Source organism: Orbicella faveolata, unplaced genomic scaffold (genome assembly GCF_042242905.1).
Source record: "Orbicella faveolata isolate gen_17 unplaced genomic scaffold, um_ofav_v1 contig_12, whole genome shotgun sequence".
Lineage (NCBI taxonomy): Eukaryota > Metazoa > Cnidaria > Anthozoa > Scleractinia > Merulinidae > Orbicella > Orbicella faveolata.
This window is the reverse complement of record NW_028301539.1, coordinates 28,288,684-28,308,157: the sequence shown is the minus strand read 5'-3', so window position 1 is coordinate 28,308,157 and position 19,474 is coordinate 28,288,684. Positions and strand designations below refer to the sequence as shown.

General features: G+C 39.8%; 2 protein-coding genes and 2 long non-coding RNA genes across 4 annotated transcripts; 3 read left to right on the top strand and 1 right to left on the bottom strand.

Annotated features, from left to right (window-relative positions):
* Window positions 1–1,068: 1,068 nt before the first annotated feature.
* Window positions 1,069–9,571, top strand: LOC149117426 (von Willebrand factor A domain-containing protein 1-like). The gene is made up of 3 exons (XM_089283154.1): window positions 1,069–1,191; window positions 1,856–1,923; window positions 8,606–9,571. Exons 2-3 carry the CDS (start codon window positions 1,866–1,868, stop codon window positions 9,079–9,081), a joined length of 534 nt encoding a protein of 177 aa, XP_089139280.1. The 5' UTR covers window positions 1,069–1,191; window positions 1,856–1,865; the 3' UTR covers window positions 9,082–9,571.
* LOC110058437 (collagen alpha-6(VI) chain-like) lies at window positions 9,172–18,140 on the top strand. The gene is made up of 7 exons (XM_089281483.1): window positions 9,172–9,234; window positions 9,655–9,814; window positions 10,690–11,117; window positions 14,266–14,416; window positions 15,593–15,769; window positions 16,970–17,041; window positions 17,973–18,140. Exons 1-6 carry the CDS (start codon window positions 9,172–9,174, stop codon window positions 17,029–17,031), a joined length of 1,041 nt encoding a protein of 346 aa, XP_089137609.1. The 3' UTR covers window positions 17,032–17,041; window positions 17,973–18,140.
* On the bottom strand, window positions 12,320–12,834 carry LOC149117425 (uncharacterized). Its single transcript, XR_016205652.1, has 2 exons — window positions 12,771–12,834; window positions 12,320–12,694 (listed from the first exon to the last, which is right to left on the bottom strand). It is a non-coding gene; the product is annotated as an uncharacterized LOC149117425 (long non-coding RNA).
* LOC149117424 (uncharacterized) lies at window positions 13,035–13,859 on the top strand. The gene is made up of 2 exons (XR_016205651.1): window positions 13,035–13,153; window positions 13,230–13,859. It is a non-coding gene; the product is annotated as an uncharacterized LOC149117424 (long non-coding RNA).
* Window positions 18,141–19,474: the final 1,334 nt, after the last annotated feature.

The window sequence follows — 19,474 nt, the reverse complement described above, 5'->3', positions numbered from 1 at the left end:
TGAAGAGCTTTTGTTGATCGGTCTTATCGATTATGATGAAAAAGAAGCGTCTTCTAAAAGACATACCTAATTCAAGACTATAGCGCAGAAACCAAACTTATGACCAAACTTGCTAAAATCAATACCCGGCCCCATCGGCTAAAAACCCATACCCTTTGAGGCCGCACATACCTATGTAGCCCATATAAGAGAGTGCCCCCCGCCCCCCGCCCCCGACCAAGGTTGAAGGAAGTGATCAAAGTGATTCGTTACGTTCGTCGGTGTATGACTTACCAATAAGCATACAAAAACAATTCCTGTATGTAAAATAAAGGGAGAAAATTTCGGTACTGTATACAGGGCAGGTTCCCTCGGAGGTGTTTACTGTATCTTGAATTCTTTTTTGATTGTGAATTATGATTTTAACTTAGTGAATTATCTAATCAGCGTCGCTAATCCTTTTGTGTTGTACAAAGATTTCAATGTCGGTAGACTTTTAAGAGTGATACCATAAAAAAAACCGATACTAGGTACTGTACCTATTGAGGGGAGAGTTCACGCTTGTTATCTGCATTATTTTAAAAACCGGGGTTTACATTTATGACGCAGGATCGGTTTTGTCTTAAAAATGAGGTGCACAAAAGAATACTGCATCGAAAACTCATATACTAAATTTCGAAAACATGAGATAAGTCCTACTGCCGTTCAATGTAGCTTTTGTTGGCTGCCTTTTTACTTTCTATTGTTTTTAGTTTGATCCATTAAATCAAAGGGAGGGGATTATGTTTATATTACTGCATAAGAGTCGCTTTGAACTCTGTTTAAATATCTAGTTCTTTTTCGTGTCTTTAACTGATTTAAATAGATACTGAGCAGTTAAAAACTGAAAACGACAGAACACTTGAAACTCAAATCAGGATGAGGAAATGAAAAAGAAACGGCAACTCTGACAAGATATCTTAGTAGTTCAGAATTTTTGCAATTAATTACCGACGCGGAGAGGGCTTGAAATGTTTTGTCTTTTTGTCCATTTTGGCTTTTGTTAGCAACCTTTTGTCCTTTCTATTGTTTTTAGTTTGATCCCTACAGTCAAAGGAAGGGGATTATGTTAGCTGCAAAAGAGTCGCGTTAAATTCTATTTAAATATCTTGAGCAGTTCAATTGAATTGCGAGCCCAGTTAAGTCAACATCTCGGAGATCTGAAGAGTTAAGGTGAGTCCCTATGTTTTTTACTGATTCCCTTAGCTGGAAGTTTTTAATGCCCGATCTGCTTGATGGGCGATTTATAATGTTAATAGGACTGAGTGAAGTCCAATTCGGTTTGTAATCCCACGAGCGATCAAAATTAGTGCAAAATACAGCATTTTATGCACCAATCACATTTTAGGAAATTGTAACTGCTATGGTTGGTCCAGAAATAGCGAACACATTCGTTACTTTTATTATGGGAACACGCACACAAACAAAAAAGCAGTTATTAACCTACATTCAGGTTGATAAAAATCCTCGAATGAAGGATAGAGTCTGACTGGAAGTTTCGCTCTGGTTTGTTTTACGAATAAACAGCATTTATCCCGCCCTACTTCAGAAAATCCATAGTTTTCCCCTTGATCTCTTTAGAATCAAACATTTGCTGACAAGGTCAGCAATCGCCATGTTATGCTTCTCTTGTCTGTGTTTCCCAAACTGGTATCACCCTTCAACCTAAAAATTGGCAACATGCATGCTCCAACTTCGTGAGTAAACGCCACCCTAGCTTGGTGAGCCGACTATGTGTTTTCCTCTCCTGAACCTGTGGCGGCCACATTCTGCAAGCTATATGGGTGTAAAACGACATATGTTGACTTCCCTCGCTTTTTAATCCTCTTGATTTCAGGAGGAACAATATGAGGGTTCTGTTTTTTGCGGTTCTTTCTCTCGGACTCTCCTTGTCAACTGCTGCAGGTAAGCAAAACACATACTTACGGATTGTAACTGCTAATAAAAGTGAGCCACAAAGGAATTTGGCTGGAGACATTCTTGATAGATCTAGTCACGGTTAACAAAATATTGTAAGGATGTGGAGTGACTGGGACCTGATTACAGGAAGTGGAGACGTCGTGCTCGCTAGGGTGATCATAGAGCGATTAAAATTCCTATCGCCATTCCCAGCACTCATTAAAATTCTCAAGTTGCAGTAGGCGCGGTGGCACTTCGGCACATTATAGTTAGAAATAAATTTAAATCCTCTGTTTATGGGAAGAGAGTAACCTACTGTCATTGTATTCGATTTGGAAGAAAACTCATTTGGGCATGCAGACTCAGTCCCCAACATATCCTAATTAAGATATTACGGATATGCAAAGGAAATATTTTTAACTAAAAGAGCTGTGCCCTTTCTGTTCAAGTGAATACCATCGTTATTAAGATGGTTTTCTAAAATGTTTGAATTATCGATGAAGGACCAAGGATGATAATGCTAGTAACAGTCAGCCCTCGCCTGGAACTTTATCTCTCGATATTAGAATCCCGTCTGTTTTACGCGTTGGAAAGAGGATCATGTGAAACAACAACAATGCAAGTATAATATGGCAACCATCTTGAAACGAATATTAAACTTGATCGAGGTCCTTAAAGAGTTCCACTCCTAAATATTTATTTTGTTTACGGTGTTTATTTATGGTGCATTTCTCCTTTGCGCGGGACCTCCGATTTTTTTCTCTTTGGACTTATTGAAAAACGCCGTCTGATTATATACTTCATTAGGAGCCTAGGAAGCTTAGGCCAGGTTGTTCACACTACATCGGAGGAATTTAAAAACGCAACAATCACCGATCGTTTTATATTTTTGTTGGAGGAAATCTCGGCCAGGAAAATCACATGGTTCTCCTGATCCTATGGTGTTCGAAAAGGTCCGTTTTAAAATGTTTTCGGTCTACACGAAAAGCCGGCGTTTTCAAATTGGTCCGGTTTGAGGAGCGTTCTCGAAAAGCTCCGTTTTCGTGACGGGTTACTCTGGACCGTAGGCCTAACCGTAGAAATAAAGCTGTATGCGTTTTTAAATTCCTCCGGCGTAGTGTGGACAGAGCCTGGAGCAAATCACGACGTCAAACCAAACAAAAGGTTTAATGAGCAAAACAATGGTTGTACGAGTGTGTTCAGTGAACCTTTGTACAGTTCATAGCCGTCCTCTGCAAAACAACAACGAAAAATGACCGCGAACGATGAGCCGAACTGCTAATTTTTCGTATTTCCATTTAGAATTGAAAGCCGTCGTTACATATTTAGCCTGAGCGAGGTTTTAGAGCCATAGGCATCCTGGACAAATTCAATTTTACAAGGCGTTGTCCTCGGCGTCGCCGTCATTGTTAAGATCCCTATATTTGCACCTCGGATGCTGGAAGGTCGATACACTTTTTTAACACGGGGTCTGTCATCCTAAGTGGCTGCTTTGTGCTCAAGTTGTTTATGTTTTATCCCAAGACCATATCGAACGCAGACCTAGATGAGAGTATCGTGTAAAAACCATAAACATAAATTGCAGCTCTTCGCCAACGTTCTTTTTAATTCAGCGATTAAGTTGTCGAGCGTTTCGGTAGGAAGTTTTTCCCTCCTACTGAAACAATCTCGTTTACGTTACTTCGCCGATGCAATACGTTTTCATCTTCCCCATTACTACACGGTAATCGTTTACATCTTCGTCTTATGTATAGCTCAAGGCTTTGAACACTGAAAGGCCATCGTCAGCAATAACGTCCTTGAACATGGCGAGTTGATACTCTTGGCTTTCCCGCTCCAAACTAAGCAATTATTACAGTATTTCTCTTTCCATAGCTTCCAGTTCTCGAGGATCTCGCCACTTAATTGACCTCAGATCTAAATGTTGCGGAGACAATGATATCTAGTGGAATAACATTGAAAACTGCGATGCCTTAGGCGGCGAGGCACCGAAAGTTGTTTTCGCTCGTGGGCATTCGTAGACGGTAGACGTTGTCGACGAATTTGATCTACCCTTTCGCTGCAACGTGTAATAGTAGATGCCAGAGAGAACCTTAAACGAACGTCATCAATCAAGGCTTAATCTGGCTACTGTAATTCAAGATACTCAAGGTGAACGCGTATTTTAATATATAACTGTATGTATAGCATAAATTACGAAGCCGTTGCAGAACTTAAGCGTGCATACAAAGAATCTTTAGCAAATTAGCATATTATAGCCTTGAATTAAGGTATGGCCGCCCTTTTGAATAATCAAATCCAGCCAGTGTCAGAAACTCGTTTGTCCGGTTTGGCTATGACTCAGCGCTTCCTCATTCGTTCACAACCAAGCCTTTTGTTCTTTCGCTTTATAAGTGCGACACCACCCGGATGGTTGGGCGGTCAGTTAACTTCACTGCATTTATTCCTCTACATATACCTACACATCCTACATCTCATTAATCCCCTACATATACCTACATATCCTACATATCATTAATCTCCAATGCATACCTACACAGCCTACATCTCATTAATCCCCCACATATACCTACAAAGCCTACATCTCATCAATTCCTCACATATACCTACATATCCTACATCTCATTAGTCCCCTACATATACCTACACAGCCTACATCTCATTAATCCCCCACATATACCTACACAGCCTACATCTCATCAATTCCCCACATATACCTACACAGCCTACATCTCATTAGTCCCCTACATATACCTACACAGCCTACATCTCATCAATTCCCCACATATACCTACACAGCCTACATCTCATTAGTCCCCTACATATACCTACACAGCCTACATCTCATTAATCCCCCACATATACCTACAAAGCCTACATCTCATTACTCCCCCACATATACCTACACAGCCTACATCTCATTAGTCCCCTACATATACCTACACAGCCTACATCTCATCAATTCCCCACATATACCTACACAGCCTACATCTCATTAGTCCCCTACATATACCTACACAGCCTACATCTCATTAATCCCCTACATATACCTACACAGCCTACATCTCATCAATTCCCCACATATACCTACACAGCCTACATCTCATTAGTCCCCTACATATACCTACACAGCCTACATCTCATTAGTCCCCTACATATACCTACACAGCCTACATCTCATCAATTCCCCACATATACCTACACAGCCTACATCTCATTAGTCCCCTACATATACCTACACAGCCTACATCTCATTGCTCCCCCACATATACCTACAAAGCCTACATCTCATCAATTCCCCACATATACCTACACAGCCTACATCTCATTAGTCCCCTACATATACCTACACAGCCTACATCTCATTAATCCCCTACATATACTTACACAGCCTACATCTCATCAATTCCCCACATATACCTACACAGCCTACATCTCATTAGTCCCCTACATATACCTACACAGCCTACATCTCATCAATTCCCCACATATACCTACACAGCCTACATCTCATTAGTCCCCTACATATACCTACACAGCCTACATCTCATTAATCCCCCACATATACCTACAAAGCCTACATCTCATTAGTCCCCTACATATACCTACACAGCCTACATCTCATCAATTCCCCACATATACCTACACAGCCTACATCTCATTAGTCCCCTACATATACCTACACAGCCTACATCTCATCAATTCCCCACATATACCTACACAGCCTACATCTCATTAGTCCCCTACATATACCTACACAGCCTACATCTCATTAATCCCCTACATATACCTACACAGCCTACATCTCATCAATTCCCCACATATACCTACACAGCCTACATCTCATTAGTCCCCTACATATACCTACACAGCCTACATCTCATTAGTCCCCTACATATACCTACACAGCCTACATCTCATCAATTCCCCACATATACCTACACAGCCTACATCTCATTAGTCCCCTACATATACCTACACAGCCTACATCTCATTGCTCCCCCACATATACCTACAAAGCCTACATCTAATCAATTCCCCACATATACCTACACAGCCTACATCTCATTAGTCCCCTACATATACCTACACAGCCTACATCTCATTAATCCCCTACATATACTTACACAGCCTACATCTCATCAATTCCCCACATATACCTACACAGCCTACATCTCATTAGTCCCCTACATATACCTACACAGCCTACATCTCATTAGTCCCCTACATATACCTACACAGCCTACATCTCATCAATTCCCCACATATACCTACACAGCCTACATCTCATTAGTCCCCTACATATACCTACACAGCCTACATCTCATTGCTCCCCCACATATACCTACAAAGCCTACATCTCATCAATTCCCCACATATACCTACACAGCCTACATCTCATTAGTCCCCTACATATACCTACAAAACCTACATCTCATCAACCCCCCACATATACCTACACAGCCTACGTCTCATTAATCCCCTACATATACCTACACATCCTACATCTCATTAATCCCCCACATATACCTACAAAGCCTACATCTCATCAATCCCCCACATATACCTACACAGCATACACCTCATCAATCCCCCACATATAACTACACAGCTTTCATCGTATTAATTCCCAACATATACCTACACAGCCCACATCTCATTAATCCCCCACATATACCTACACAGCAACACATGTCATTAATCCCCTACATATACCTACACAGCCCACATCTCATTAATCCCCCACATACACTTACAAAGCCTACGTCTCATTTATCCCCTACATATACCTACACAGCTTTCATCATATTAATTCCCAACATATACTTACACAGCCCACATCTCAGGAATCCCTCATTTATCCTCACAGTTCGCATTTCATTAAATCGTTTCTAGAGTCCACATGTATATACCTACATTTACCTTCACAGTTCGCATTTCATTAAATCGTTTCTAGAGTCATTGCTCATTATATTCGGTGGTTCCCAACTCATGTAGAACCAAGTGGTCTTAAGATATCTTGGAACAAGTAAATTGACTATCGTTATTCAAATTATCAGTTCACTTGCCCTGCGTTCAGCCGTTCGAACGGATACTGTAAGGAACGTTTTCGCGTGAGAGGTCACATATTTGTCAATGCATTTTTCTGGTTGAATCGGCAGAGTTCTTCTTTTAACGCTGCTTTGGGGTCAAGAAAGTGAAATTGGCGATGTACTTACTTCTTTTTACGTGGCGCATGATTGCTGAAGAAAATTCTCCGTGATGCGTGATTTAATAGAAAAATTCAGTGTGATGCGTGATTGGTACCCCACCTTTACCACCCTCATTATACTAACAGTTTTTACTCCCACCGATCTGTTTACATCGTTACCGGCAAATTTAAAGTTGATGGCAATTCTGCGATGGAATAGCCTTCCATCCGGGGGAACTAACACGAGCTCTGCATGACAGTCTGGAACTTGTGGTCAAGTCGTTCATTGTGACCATTTACCGGATAAGGCTAAGTGCGACTGACGACCTCTCAGGTAGTTCATCCCATGTTTCCACGAGAGTCACTACAGTCGAACATCTCCACAACCGGGCCACCATAGGAACAGAAAGAAGTGGCCTTTATGGGGAGGTAGTGGTGTAATATGAAACCTGCTTTCCCTTTATTCCGGGGTGCAACATTTTTTTTTTTAATGTTCATTTTAGTACGTAACACGAATACATAACACGATCAAACTGTATCAAACAGAAACAGAGACCGACGCGCGTGATATGGATCGCGTTTGGTGACCTATTACAATAAAAATCGGGCTTTTGTAAGTTAACATCGTTCGTCAGTCGTTTACTAACTGGCCGTTGTGGAGAGATCATTTTGGCAGTTGGCACGCGTTCTCCTGGTAGTTGCCGTTACGTTGCGGGGAGAAGGCCGTCGTAGAGAGGGTAAAATAAAAGTGAATGCATGGACCGCTCGCCGGGACAAAATGGTGGTCGTTAGTGGAGGTTCGCTATACATTCCACAGTCACACTGATAAACGTTACAAAGACTCAAAATTAAAGAAAATGTTACACCGCGCTTGTGCGTTATCTTCCACACCAGAAGCTTTCAACTTAGAATGCGACAAATTGCGCTCTATTTTCAGTCGCTTAGACTATCCCAGGGTTTCCATAGATTCCATCATTAGTAGTTTTCTTCGTAATGTATCAGAACAGGTAGTAGAAGAGAAAACCGGAAAGCAGTTGTAAGATCGGAATAAGTCTTCCTTTTAAGGATCAAGTATCTGCCAATGCAGTTTGCAGGCAATTTCGCGGCCTTATTCATAAGGTTGGTCCCACATTACAACCTGTGTTAATTTTGTGAGCAGGAAATTGGAACAAGACCTTAAGCCTAGAGAAGTTAAGCCGTCTATTGTTCTTATTAGTATTTTAAGATTTGTAATTTAATTCTTAACTTTTTAACTTGATAATGATGTTGTGAAAACGTCGAAACTTCGTCTAGCTTTTGAGCTTTTTAGCTTTTCACAATGTTTTTGAGAAATATTTTATCGCACTTTTTTTTTACAGCTAAATGTTTTTCAAAACCTATCCTTCTTCGATGTACATTGTCTAGACAAGCGAGCAAAAAACAACAAACCCACTTACTAATAATTTTACAGAAACTGTTTAGTGACACGCTGTCCTTGTTTCCGTTTCTTTCTTTCAGAAATTTCCAAATGCAAACTTGATCTTGGTCTGTTGATTGACACGACAAGGAGCATCAAGTACACAAACCTTCCAAAATTGAGGAAAGCGCTGGCGAGTCTGGTGAGCCAATTTGATATCTCACCTGAGGGAACTCACGTATCACTTGAAACGTTCGACAGGACAAGCACGCTTCACAACACGTTCAATGATAGCCGTTACTATAGCAACAAAGCTGTAGATGATTTGATAAACAACCGTTTAGAACAACTGAACATGCCTACCCGCCTTGACAAAGCACTTGGGACTGCCAAGAATGTCATGTTCACGGAGGGAAGTGGACAAAGGGCTGGAGTCCGAAGTGCCATGGTTTTGTTCACCGACGGAAAATCACACCCTGACACAGAGGACTTTTTCCTTGACATTGTAGCACTAAAGGCGAGTTCACTACTTAGCAGTTATATTAATTTAATCATAAATCAATGCAGTCCGAATTGAGCTCAACTATGTTATGTTCACTGTTCGGAATCAGTTTTACAAGTTTGGTTTTTTCGCGGCCGTTTGAGTTAGATATATATATTTTTTGTAATGAAGATAGCTTGTACATCCAGGAGGGACCTCCTGTGCACATTCAGCGCTAAAGACAAGGCCGTGAGGCGAGACAACTGTTACGATTAGAGCTAATTATACCCCTATTTCAGCTTTAGCATCCTGAAAAATTATGTGTTCTTAAAGAGAACGATTAAAAACCAAAAAAGTGTCCATATAATGACAACAATAAAACCAAGCATTAATTAATCTTCATGATCAAAGATTAGTGCGAGCGAGCGAGATTTCCTTTCTCGGATGAAAACGTCTCCTCCATCCAGTCCCCATCCTCAGCCTTTCCTCTCGGCTTTTCCCTTTCCCATTCCCTGGCGTCCTTAACCTTGGATGGGGGACTGGGCAATATTATCAGGTGTAACGTTTTGGACACTGTTCCGGACGTATGTTTGCATGGCCTGTGAAGGAAGTGATTGTGAAAAAGAGATTTCTAGCAGCCGTAAGATTTTGATTTTAACTTAATTTCAGGCGAAAGCCGTCCACATTATCGTCGTTGCCATCGGTCCAGAGGCGCGGAGGCCAAAGAATCGCGAAGTACTAGACTTTATTGGAGGGAAAAACTTGATTTTTGTGGACGACTATGCTAGTATTGGTGAGGTTATTCAAGACATCACAACGCTAACCTGTCGTAAGTATAATCTTACTAATAATGTCGAGTTTTGCGGAAGACATGATTGATCATCACAGTCATTTACACAGATTAAGCGGTTGTGAAATTAAAGCCTGAAAAAAATTCAAGCTTGAACGGTATTCGCACCCATGACCTCTGTGATACCGGTGCAGTGCTCTAACAACTGAGCTATCAAGCCATCTGGGGGCTGGTCACGATGGTGAAGATTTTTTCAGGCTTTAATTTTACTACTGCTTAAGCTTTGTATATAACTGCGATGATCAATCATGTCTTCATATCTTTCTCCGCAGTTCAAATATATGATCTTTCATATAATCACTTGTATTTTCACCATCTACGGGTGTATTACGAACTCGCAACTCATTTTGATATGAGAGATTTAGCGCGAGGCCTCGTTTGAAACAGCGGCATAATACATACATACATGATACATACACACTTTACTCGTCCCAAAAGGGCTTTTCGGAATAAGATAGAACTATTAAAAATTAAATTAATTAAAAACTCTATGTACAACTCAATTAATTAATTAATTAATTATTAAGTAACTAATTAACACATTTACCAATTATTTATATGCAAATCGAACTAATAGGATAGAAATAACAAAAGAAAAAACAATTTTAAAGTCTCTAAAAAGTTTGAAATTAAACTCCTCTTCTGCAGGCAACGTTTGAAGTCCGTTAGCGTCGATTTTAACTTAAGAGTATAGTCCAGTGAATTCCAGAGTTTAACTGTTCTATAATGTATCTCGGAAATGGCCGATCAGAAGGCTCCCTGTGGCCACAGCCATCTAGTAGTTTGACACAAGTTCAGTGTTGGTTGGATTCGATTTGAACTGAGTTGCGTACTTTGACTATTTGTTCTTGTAGCCCCAGATCCTTGTGAAAAATCTAAGGGAATGGACGTGGCATTTTTGGTGGACAAGACCAAGAGTCTGGGTGTGTCAAACTTCTTGTTACTTAAGGGTTTTCTTCTTCAACTCATTGACGCAATGCACATCGGCCCAGATGCGACACACACGGCCATAATAACGTTTAACCAGAAGGCAAACGTTCTAAGCACTTTTGCAGACGAGCAGTTCTACAGCAACGACGCTGTCCATCAGTTAATTGATAATCTGCCCATCACTTTTGGCCAACGTACCTTCATTGACAAAGCATTGATCACTGCCTACAAGAAGCTCTTTAGCGAGGAGGGAGGAGACCGGCCGGAGTACCCAAATGTTCTAATTCTTCTAACGGATGGTAGGACCCATCCTGATTCAAAACCATTATCTGAAATAACTCCTTTGTTAAAGGTAAGTGTGTAAATACTATACAGCCTTGATTACATTCGGGCAAATGCGCGTGGAATGGATTCTAAATATTTTGTGATGTTTAAAGGTTTAAAAGCAACAACTTAATTTTGTTCAGAAATGTTGATCCTGGGCGGCCAATGTAGCCCACAATGTCCAAAGAGTAATCCATAAAGTGCGGTGACATTAGCTGGGAAGGGAGTAAGTCTGATGACTTTTCGTGTCATCGTGTCAACTTATTTTGCTATCATTGAGATTTCAATTTGTTTGATGGATTATGTGTATATTGGTACTACGTGTCATGACACTTTATTATGCTTCAACCTTTATTGTGTAACTCTGCTGACCCATATAAACTCTTGGTCTTCGGCCATCGTAGCTTGATTAAAAATATAAAACAAACAGCGGTGATAAACATTTTAAAAACATGCATTTTACAAACTTGACGTTTCGTATGCTAGTCAACGTACATTTTCAAAAGTATAACCGTTAACATTATTGGAAAATTATTTATACTGTATCAATAGGGGTCTTAGCCTGCAAACGCAGACGTATTTCCGGCTGTCTCCGCCGAAAATAACGTCTGCGAACCCGAGCCAGGAAACGATTTCCGTGACGTAATGACTTTTGTTTCTCCTTGGCCAATCAGATTCCATGATAGAATGAAACTCCAGTGCTCCTCGCAGCGAATACCTCGCGCAGTAGTTCTGGGGCTACTTGAGCTAAATTGTGATTGGCTTAAAATTCCTACGTCACAGATATCGTTTCCTGGCTCGGGTTCGCAGACGTTATTTTCGGCGGAAACAAGCGACAGCCGGAAATACGTCAGCATTTGCACGCTATGGGGGTCTGGAGCCTAGACAGAAAACGTCCACATCTGCAGTAGAAATTTAAGACGTTTCAAATGGAAACTGTCTGTAAAGTGACACAATGGAAAAGCTCTCTTAAGAGGCCCTGCGCCTAAGAAACGACCGATGATTTCCGGCTAAAAAATAAAATCGGCCGATTTTTATCTCCCAAGCAGAGGTTACCGAATACTATTTAAAAATGAATTTCTTTTGTTTCAGTTTCGCTTTAAACCAAAAATATCGCGCCACAAACTTTTTCCGTCTGATAGCAGCAAAATCAGGCCGAAAATAAGCCCCCGCAAAAAACTGTTCAGAAATTACTATCGCAACGCAAAATAATGAGAAAACTACACAGTGTTGAAGAAAAAGGTCTTTTAATGCAATATCATTCGATAAACATCAAAAAACTGCCGAAGCGATTAACAAATAAAGTTTCAAATATTGCATACTAAATTAGATGGAGTGTTGGAACTGATTTTAAAATAATTATTTCTCAAAAGTTCAACGCTTTTGAAAGCAATCACAGTGATGAATCAGACATTGGACGGATATACATCACGTTTCTGGAAAAACATTTTTCGGCCAAAGTATATTGACTTTGTACAAAGCGTTCAAAGTTACCGTGTTTACCGTTATCCTGCTACTTCGGCGAAACACTTCTCTTTTGCCAATACGGCCGTGGATAGCGTGGTAAACGCCACTTTAAACCTTGCTAGGCATTCAAAGACCATCCTGAGTAGAAGAACGTAGAATTAAAAGAGAAAGGAAGATGAAAAATACGCGGAAAAAGAAAATAACTCGAAATTACCATCTGCTAACGAAAGTTGAATCTGGAAAATGTCGTGGCGTGACAGCGGCCATTGACGTCATTTGTCACGTCAAGTCGCAAGAGCGTGGGAAAACGAGTCTGCAATGTCCTTCGGGTGGTCAGCGGCTAGGGATCCAGTCGTAACCCAATAACTCAGATCACGCTGCAGCCAAAACGGTGTGGCGGTTGGGGAAGTATTTCTTTTTCAGTGACCATCATTTGTGAAAAATAACATAACATTGTTCCACTAAACGTTTTCTGGCCGGGAAAAATTGTTTTCCTATTTGTGCATTCGTTTGGATTCCGCCGCTATTTATACAAATGACGTCAATGGCCGCTGTCACGCCACGACATTTTCCAGATTCAACTTTCGTTAGCAGATGGTAATTTCGAGTTATTTTCTTTTTCTGCGTATTTTTCATCTTCCTTTCTCTTTTAATTCTACGTTCTTCTACTCAGGATGGTCTTTGAATGCCTAGCAAGGTTTAAAGTGGCGTTTACCACGCTATCCACGGCCGTATTGGCAAAAGAGAAATGTTTCGCCGAAGTAGCAGGATAACGGTAAACACGGTAACTTTGAACGCTTTGTACAAAGTCAATATACTTTGGCCGAAAAATGTTTTTCCAGAAACGTGATGTATATCCGTCCAATGTCTGATTCATCACTGTGATTGCTTTCAAAAGCGTTGAACTTTTGAGAAATAATTATTTTAAAATCAGTTCCAACACTCCATCTAATTTAGTATGCAATATTTGAAACTTTATTTGTTAATCGCTTCGGCAGTTTTTTGATGTTTATCGAATGATATTGCATTAAAAGACCTTTTTCTTCAACACTGTGTAGTTTTCTCATTATTTTGCGTTGCGATAGTAATTTCTGAACAGTTTTTTGCGGGGGCTTATTTTCGGCCTGACTTTGCTGCTATCAGACGGAAAAAGTTTGTGGCGCGATATTTTTGGTTTAAAGCGAAACTGAAACAAAAGAAATTCATTTTTAAATAGTATTCGGTAACCTCTGCTTGGGAGATAAAAATCGGCCGATTTTATTTTTTAGCCGGAAATCATCGGTCGTTTCTTAGGCGCAGGGCCTCTTAATAAAGTAAAAGCTTTTCACTGCTGACATTGGCATTAAAATGCTTAAAATAAAATAAATAAAATAAAATGCATGTTTTTAAAATGTTCATCACCACTGTTGGTTTTCTATTTTTAATCTGCTCACCCGTATGTAATAATATATATGGGTCAGAATTATATTTATTATATTTATGTAATAGTGTAATAATGCCTTAATATGTATCTCATTTTATATATCTTTATAATTCTTATTTATTAGTTTTTAATTCTTAGTCGGCAGGACCCCGTTGATTATTATTATTATTATTATTATTATTATTATTATTATTATTATTATTATTATTATTATTATTATTATTATCTCAAACACGAAAGGATTTGAGTTATCTTTTTTCTTTCCTTGACTTTTTCCCGTCCAAAGGCCAAAAATGTTCACCTTGTGGCGGTTGGGATTGGCCGGTATGAGAACTTTCAAGGCCAACTGGAAGAAATTGCAGGAAAAAATGCTTACAGCTCCAGCAACTATGATGAGCTGTCAGATTTGTTTGATGACATTCTGGCTGAAACTTGCAGTAAGTGAACTGAAGCTACACCCTTGGACGTGCAAGGAGTTTATTTCGTAACTTTTAAACCTATGATGCTAAGCGCATTGGTATAGTTGTTCATTAATTCATTAGTCCCCTGTGGAAAGTTGGATTTCTTGTTTTATTTTTTTTTTCTTCAGCTTCTCAGCGGTCCACAATCCTAAATCTTTGAATCTGATTGGCTTTGATTGAAATTCGACACAAAGTTACTTTCAAAGCAATACCATTGAGAATGAAATAAACGCGATATTTGCCGTCCTTGGTCGGTCCGGAAAAAGCTGTGCCAGAGGTTTTGAGTACGAGAATTTTTCGCTGAATACGGACCCCTGGCGGGCAAATAACACTGACAACTACTTCTGTAACCGCAGATGAAGCGTAATTTTGTCTTATTTTAACAGAATTCTTCATCTTAATAACTATTTTTCCAGTTGTAAGTTGTCTCGAGCAGCTTTGCAGAATTAGTACTCTTTTGTATTCTGTCTGTTTGGACTAACTTATCATCAATTTATGTTATTTTCCGACTTCCTTGAGAAAATAATAAAATCCAAATGACGGATCCAAAATGGTAGATTTAATGACATCATTTGCCATCATATAATGTCATAACCACAAGCCAACAACTGGCTACTAAATTCAAAATGATTGTGGTCTGTCTAATTAGAGAGAAATTCAACCCAAGGAGGGTCCAGCCGCTCCAACTGTTACAATATGGACACAATAGATTATTTATTGACATTGATACGATTCACGTGACATTTGATCATAGTATGACTGGCATCACTTTTATATTCAATACTCTCGATAGCTCACTGAACGTGTAAGATCACGAAAGTAAGAGACTTGATTAAAAGCACTTTCGATTGACTCCTGAAGAGCCGTTTGTACGTCTCCTGATAGTAGACCAAACCGAACGTGTTACACCAACCACCACCCCCACCCCTACCCCGTTGAACTACGATCGGGGTAAAAATTTGTTTTCACCTTTTCCGAGTTGATTTGAAACTCAGTATTCGCTTTCAGGCGGAAGTCAAGTTAACTATTCAACACGTAATAGTACTAAGAGCCTATCTCATAAAAGAACGAGGTCATTTTCTTTATTATCCTTGGACAGTGAGCTTCGGTAATCATTTACACGCTTATCTCAAGAATACTCTTGATTTTCAGGTGTGGATGGCAACTTTTCTCGCTGGGGTTTCTGGTCTGACTGCAGTCTGACCTGTGGTGATGGAGTTCAATTGAGAAACAGAACCTGTACTAATCCCCCTCCCCAGGGGTATGGAAAAGACTGTGATGGCCCCCTGCAGGAGACCAGGCCTTGTAATGACAGGCCCTGTCCAGAAGGTGAGCATTCAACTGAGGCCCCGTCTACGCCATGCAAGGAGGAATTTGAAAACGCGACAATTCGTGTTTGAGGAAAATCCGTCAGGGAAATCACATTATTCTCGTGATCTCATCGTTTTCGAAAAGCTCCGTTTTCAAAATGTTCTCTGTTCTCGCTAAAACGCAAAGGCGGCGTTTTCCAATTCCTCCGGTTTGAAGAGCGTTTTCGAAAAGCTCCGTTTTCGTGACGGATTAGAACGAACGATAGGCCTAACCGTAGAAATAAAGCTGCGTTTTCAAATTCCTCGGACTTAGTATGGAAGGGGCCTTACATAATTAAAATGTATATCGGGTGATGCACATGGAACTTATATCAGGCGAGGATAAGATCTCTAAGATCTAGAAAAGGCCTGGTTACCTCCAACTCAGTAGAACAAAGCGAAGCAATTCTTTGATTTCTCATTTTGTGGTATACTTCAAGCGTCTTTGTAGCATCAACAAAGCTGCGCATTAAAACTCAGTTTACGCATGACCGTGAATCATGACCCATGCAACAATGATGTACACTTTTATAAGATGAACAAAGTTAACTTCGTCTCACCGCGAAAATTTATGTTTCACGCGGTGGGCATCGTCGTACATTATTTAAATTAGCAATGTTAAAACAATTGATTGCTGATTTTAGCTGTACAGGTCACCTACTTTTGATGCACTTGAGGAGTTTGGAGAGCACTCAAGAAGCTACAGCTCCTCCCAGCTCTTAACTCTTACGCTTCTGTCGTGTTTTCCAAATGCATCACGTACATTATAACTGGATGATGCACACTAAGAGTTAAGAGTTATGTCACTGTTTGCGCATCTTAAAAAGTTTAACTTCAATTCTTCAAGTTCGTCCTTTGTAATCCGTGTTAATCTTCTTCATCTTAAACCATCCTTTTTCCTTTACAGTTTATTATTATCTCTTTGGTGTTTTTCTATCTTAATAAACTACTATTTTCAGGTTTTCTTCAATTTAAGAGTAAATTTGTACGCGGCCAGAATAACTCAAAATGCCGTGATAGAGCTCCTTTAAATGAACGCTTTTAATTTTGTTACCTCACGGCAAGCAGAGATATTTAAATAATTTGTCCCCGGAATCCTTCGAAATAATCTTTACTTTAAACACTAATATTTTAATTATTGTTTCCAACTTATAATTATTATTGTGGAAATGTTCTATAGCTGATCAAGAATTTATCAAAACCTTCAAGCATCCTTATCTAAGGAGGAACAGGAAGAACTGATGCGAACAAGGTAATATCAGTGTGCAATATAACAAATAAAACCTGCACCACTTTATGGTTTCCGCACGACATGACATTAATAGCAATGGCGCTGAACATTAATACTGCTCGCAATACCGTGACAATGGTGCGACATACTTGTTACTGTTACTTATTACTTATAGTTATTAACTTAATTTTTATTACAATACAAACATTACTTACAATTCCTTTTACAACACTACATTACTCACAATAACGGATGTAGTAATGTAGTAATGTAGTATTTAGTATTGTATTTGATGTAGTATGAAAGTAATGTAGTATTAATCGGCGCCGAACCTTTCATTGGTTGAAATAATGTCCTAGTTCCGCTTATTAGGTTGCGCGTGTCAAAATTTCACAATCATGATACCTTTATGTATCAGTCTCCACTATGTGAGCTACAGATCATTCTGTCCATTAAGTCACTTGTGGATAATGTTTACGCAGAAAATACGGTTCAGTCTTCAGGGTCCGAGGTCTTGACGGTAGGGACCGAGTGCAGCGAGGTCCGTATAGAAAAGATCGAGATACTCTTCGGCCGGATACGGTCCCAAGCAAGCTTGGGAGAGATTTGTTTCACGACTAAAACTACCCGAAAATCTTCAAAAGTGATCTCGCGAGATCATTCGGGACAGTGCCTGGTCCAATACTTAGAGAATATTGGACCGGCAGTGGGGCAGTTAGATATTGGCCTTCTGAACTTACTTGGTCGCGTAATAAGGAACATTTATTGAATAAGGTTTTGTGGTACCTAGAATAATCAAGGTATTGGTTAACGTTACAGTCACGTCGTCCTTGCTTACTGACCTCATCCATGAACTTTGCCTGTACTAAATTTTAAGTGCCCTGACTCGTAAACAACGCATCTTATAAGAGATAGTAAATATGCTAATGCACATTCGTTTTAATCATATTAGGTCATGCTCATGGTGTGCTGTCACATTGGATTAGGAGTTTGGATTCGAATCAAGGTGTACAAGGAAGATGGTACTCGGATGGTTTGAAAGTTTGCAAATGTGTAAAATTATCCTGAACGCTTCTAAAGTGTGACAGATTTTCAATAATAAAAAACGACTGCACTTAGATTCCATCGTCTGTATCTTATTGTCGGGTAGTAAGAGAGGATAAATCAAACAACACGATGGTAGCTAAGTCAAAAACCGGAGACGTTCAATCTTCTTTATACTGAAAGTCAGTTTTAAAATTTCGCTTTTGTTATGATATAATAGAGCTACACCAAGCTTACCTCCTTTTTGAATCGTTCTCGGAATTTCTATACCCACAACGAAATTAAAATTGGAAACAAAATCGCAGGTTTTGCCACTTCTAAAGACCATGATCCAAATCGGTAATACATGAATGGAATGACAACGGGCGCTTTGCAAAGCTGTGAATCAAAAAAATTTAATCAAATATCCAAGCAAAGTCAGGATTATTGCTCGGTGAATATCATGGGTGACGTCGTACAAATTACATCTTAATTTTGGCCCGATATGTCAGCGGTAATAATGTATGGTTTCACATGTGAAATTATACAATTGCCATGGCAACGTTTAACGTTTGGCGCGAAATTTCTCATTACAATAAACCAGCCAAAAACCCACGATTTTGATGGTAATTTGTCACCCATGATATTGAAAGGTAATCAGATGGTACACGCTTAAAATTAAGAAATGATTTGACTTGCATATCGTCAAAATTCTAATAATCTCTCTAGCCTTAAGAATATTGACAAAACGCACGTGAAATTATTTCCTAATTTCACTCGTTACCATTAGATTACCCATACAAAACGCATACACGCGGACTGCTACTGTCTTCGTGACCGCGTGCAAAAGGTAAAACCAGAGGGGACTTGAGAGTTGACCGCAATCCTCCATAGGAAAAGTGATGGCGACTGGTACATTTACCCATAGTTCTTAGCGCACGAAAACCTAAACAACGTTTATAAAAACGTACAGAAACGTTATAAAATCTTCAAACCTAGGCTACTTAATATCCTTTGTACAGGGACAAATATTGTAACTATAAGGCTTTCTTCGTGCCTTTTGGGCTGTGTTAGGTTCGCGAGGCATTGTGGTAAAACGTACAGCCGCCATCATTTTTCCTACGGTGGATTCACATGCGTTCACTTCCGCGCGCCCCCTCGTCCTCCTTGGAGCTCGGGTGTCCTCTATTTCGACGTACTCATCAACTTTATGCCCAACATTGCCAAGTTCCCCCCGATTTACGGGTATCACACTGAGAAAAACGACACCTGCTGCCATAACTACACATCTAACGCACGCAAACGAGCAAGGAAAAAAATTGGTCGGGTAGGGCGGGGAAAGGAGATAAACTAGAAAGGTTTAGGCTTGACATATAAAACTTTGGCTTTCTCAAGTGCGCTATCCACGTCGGCGTTGCCGATTAAATTTTC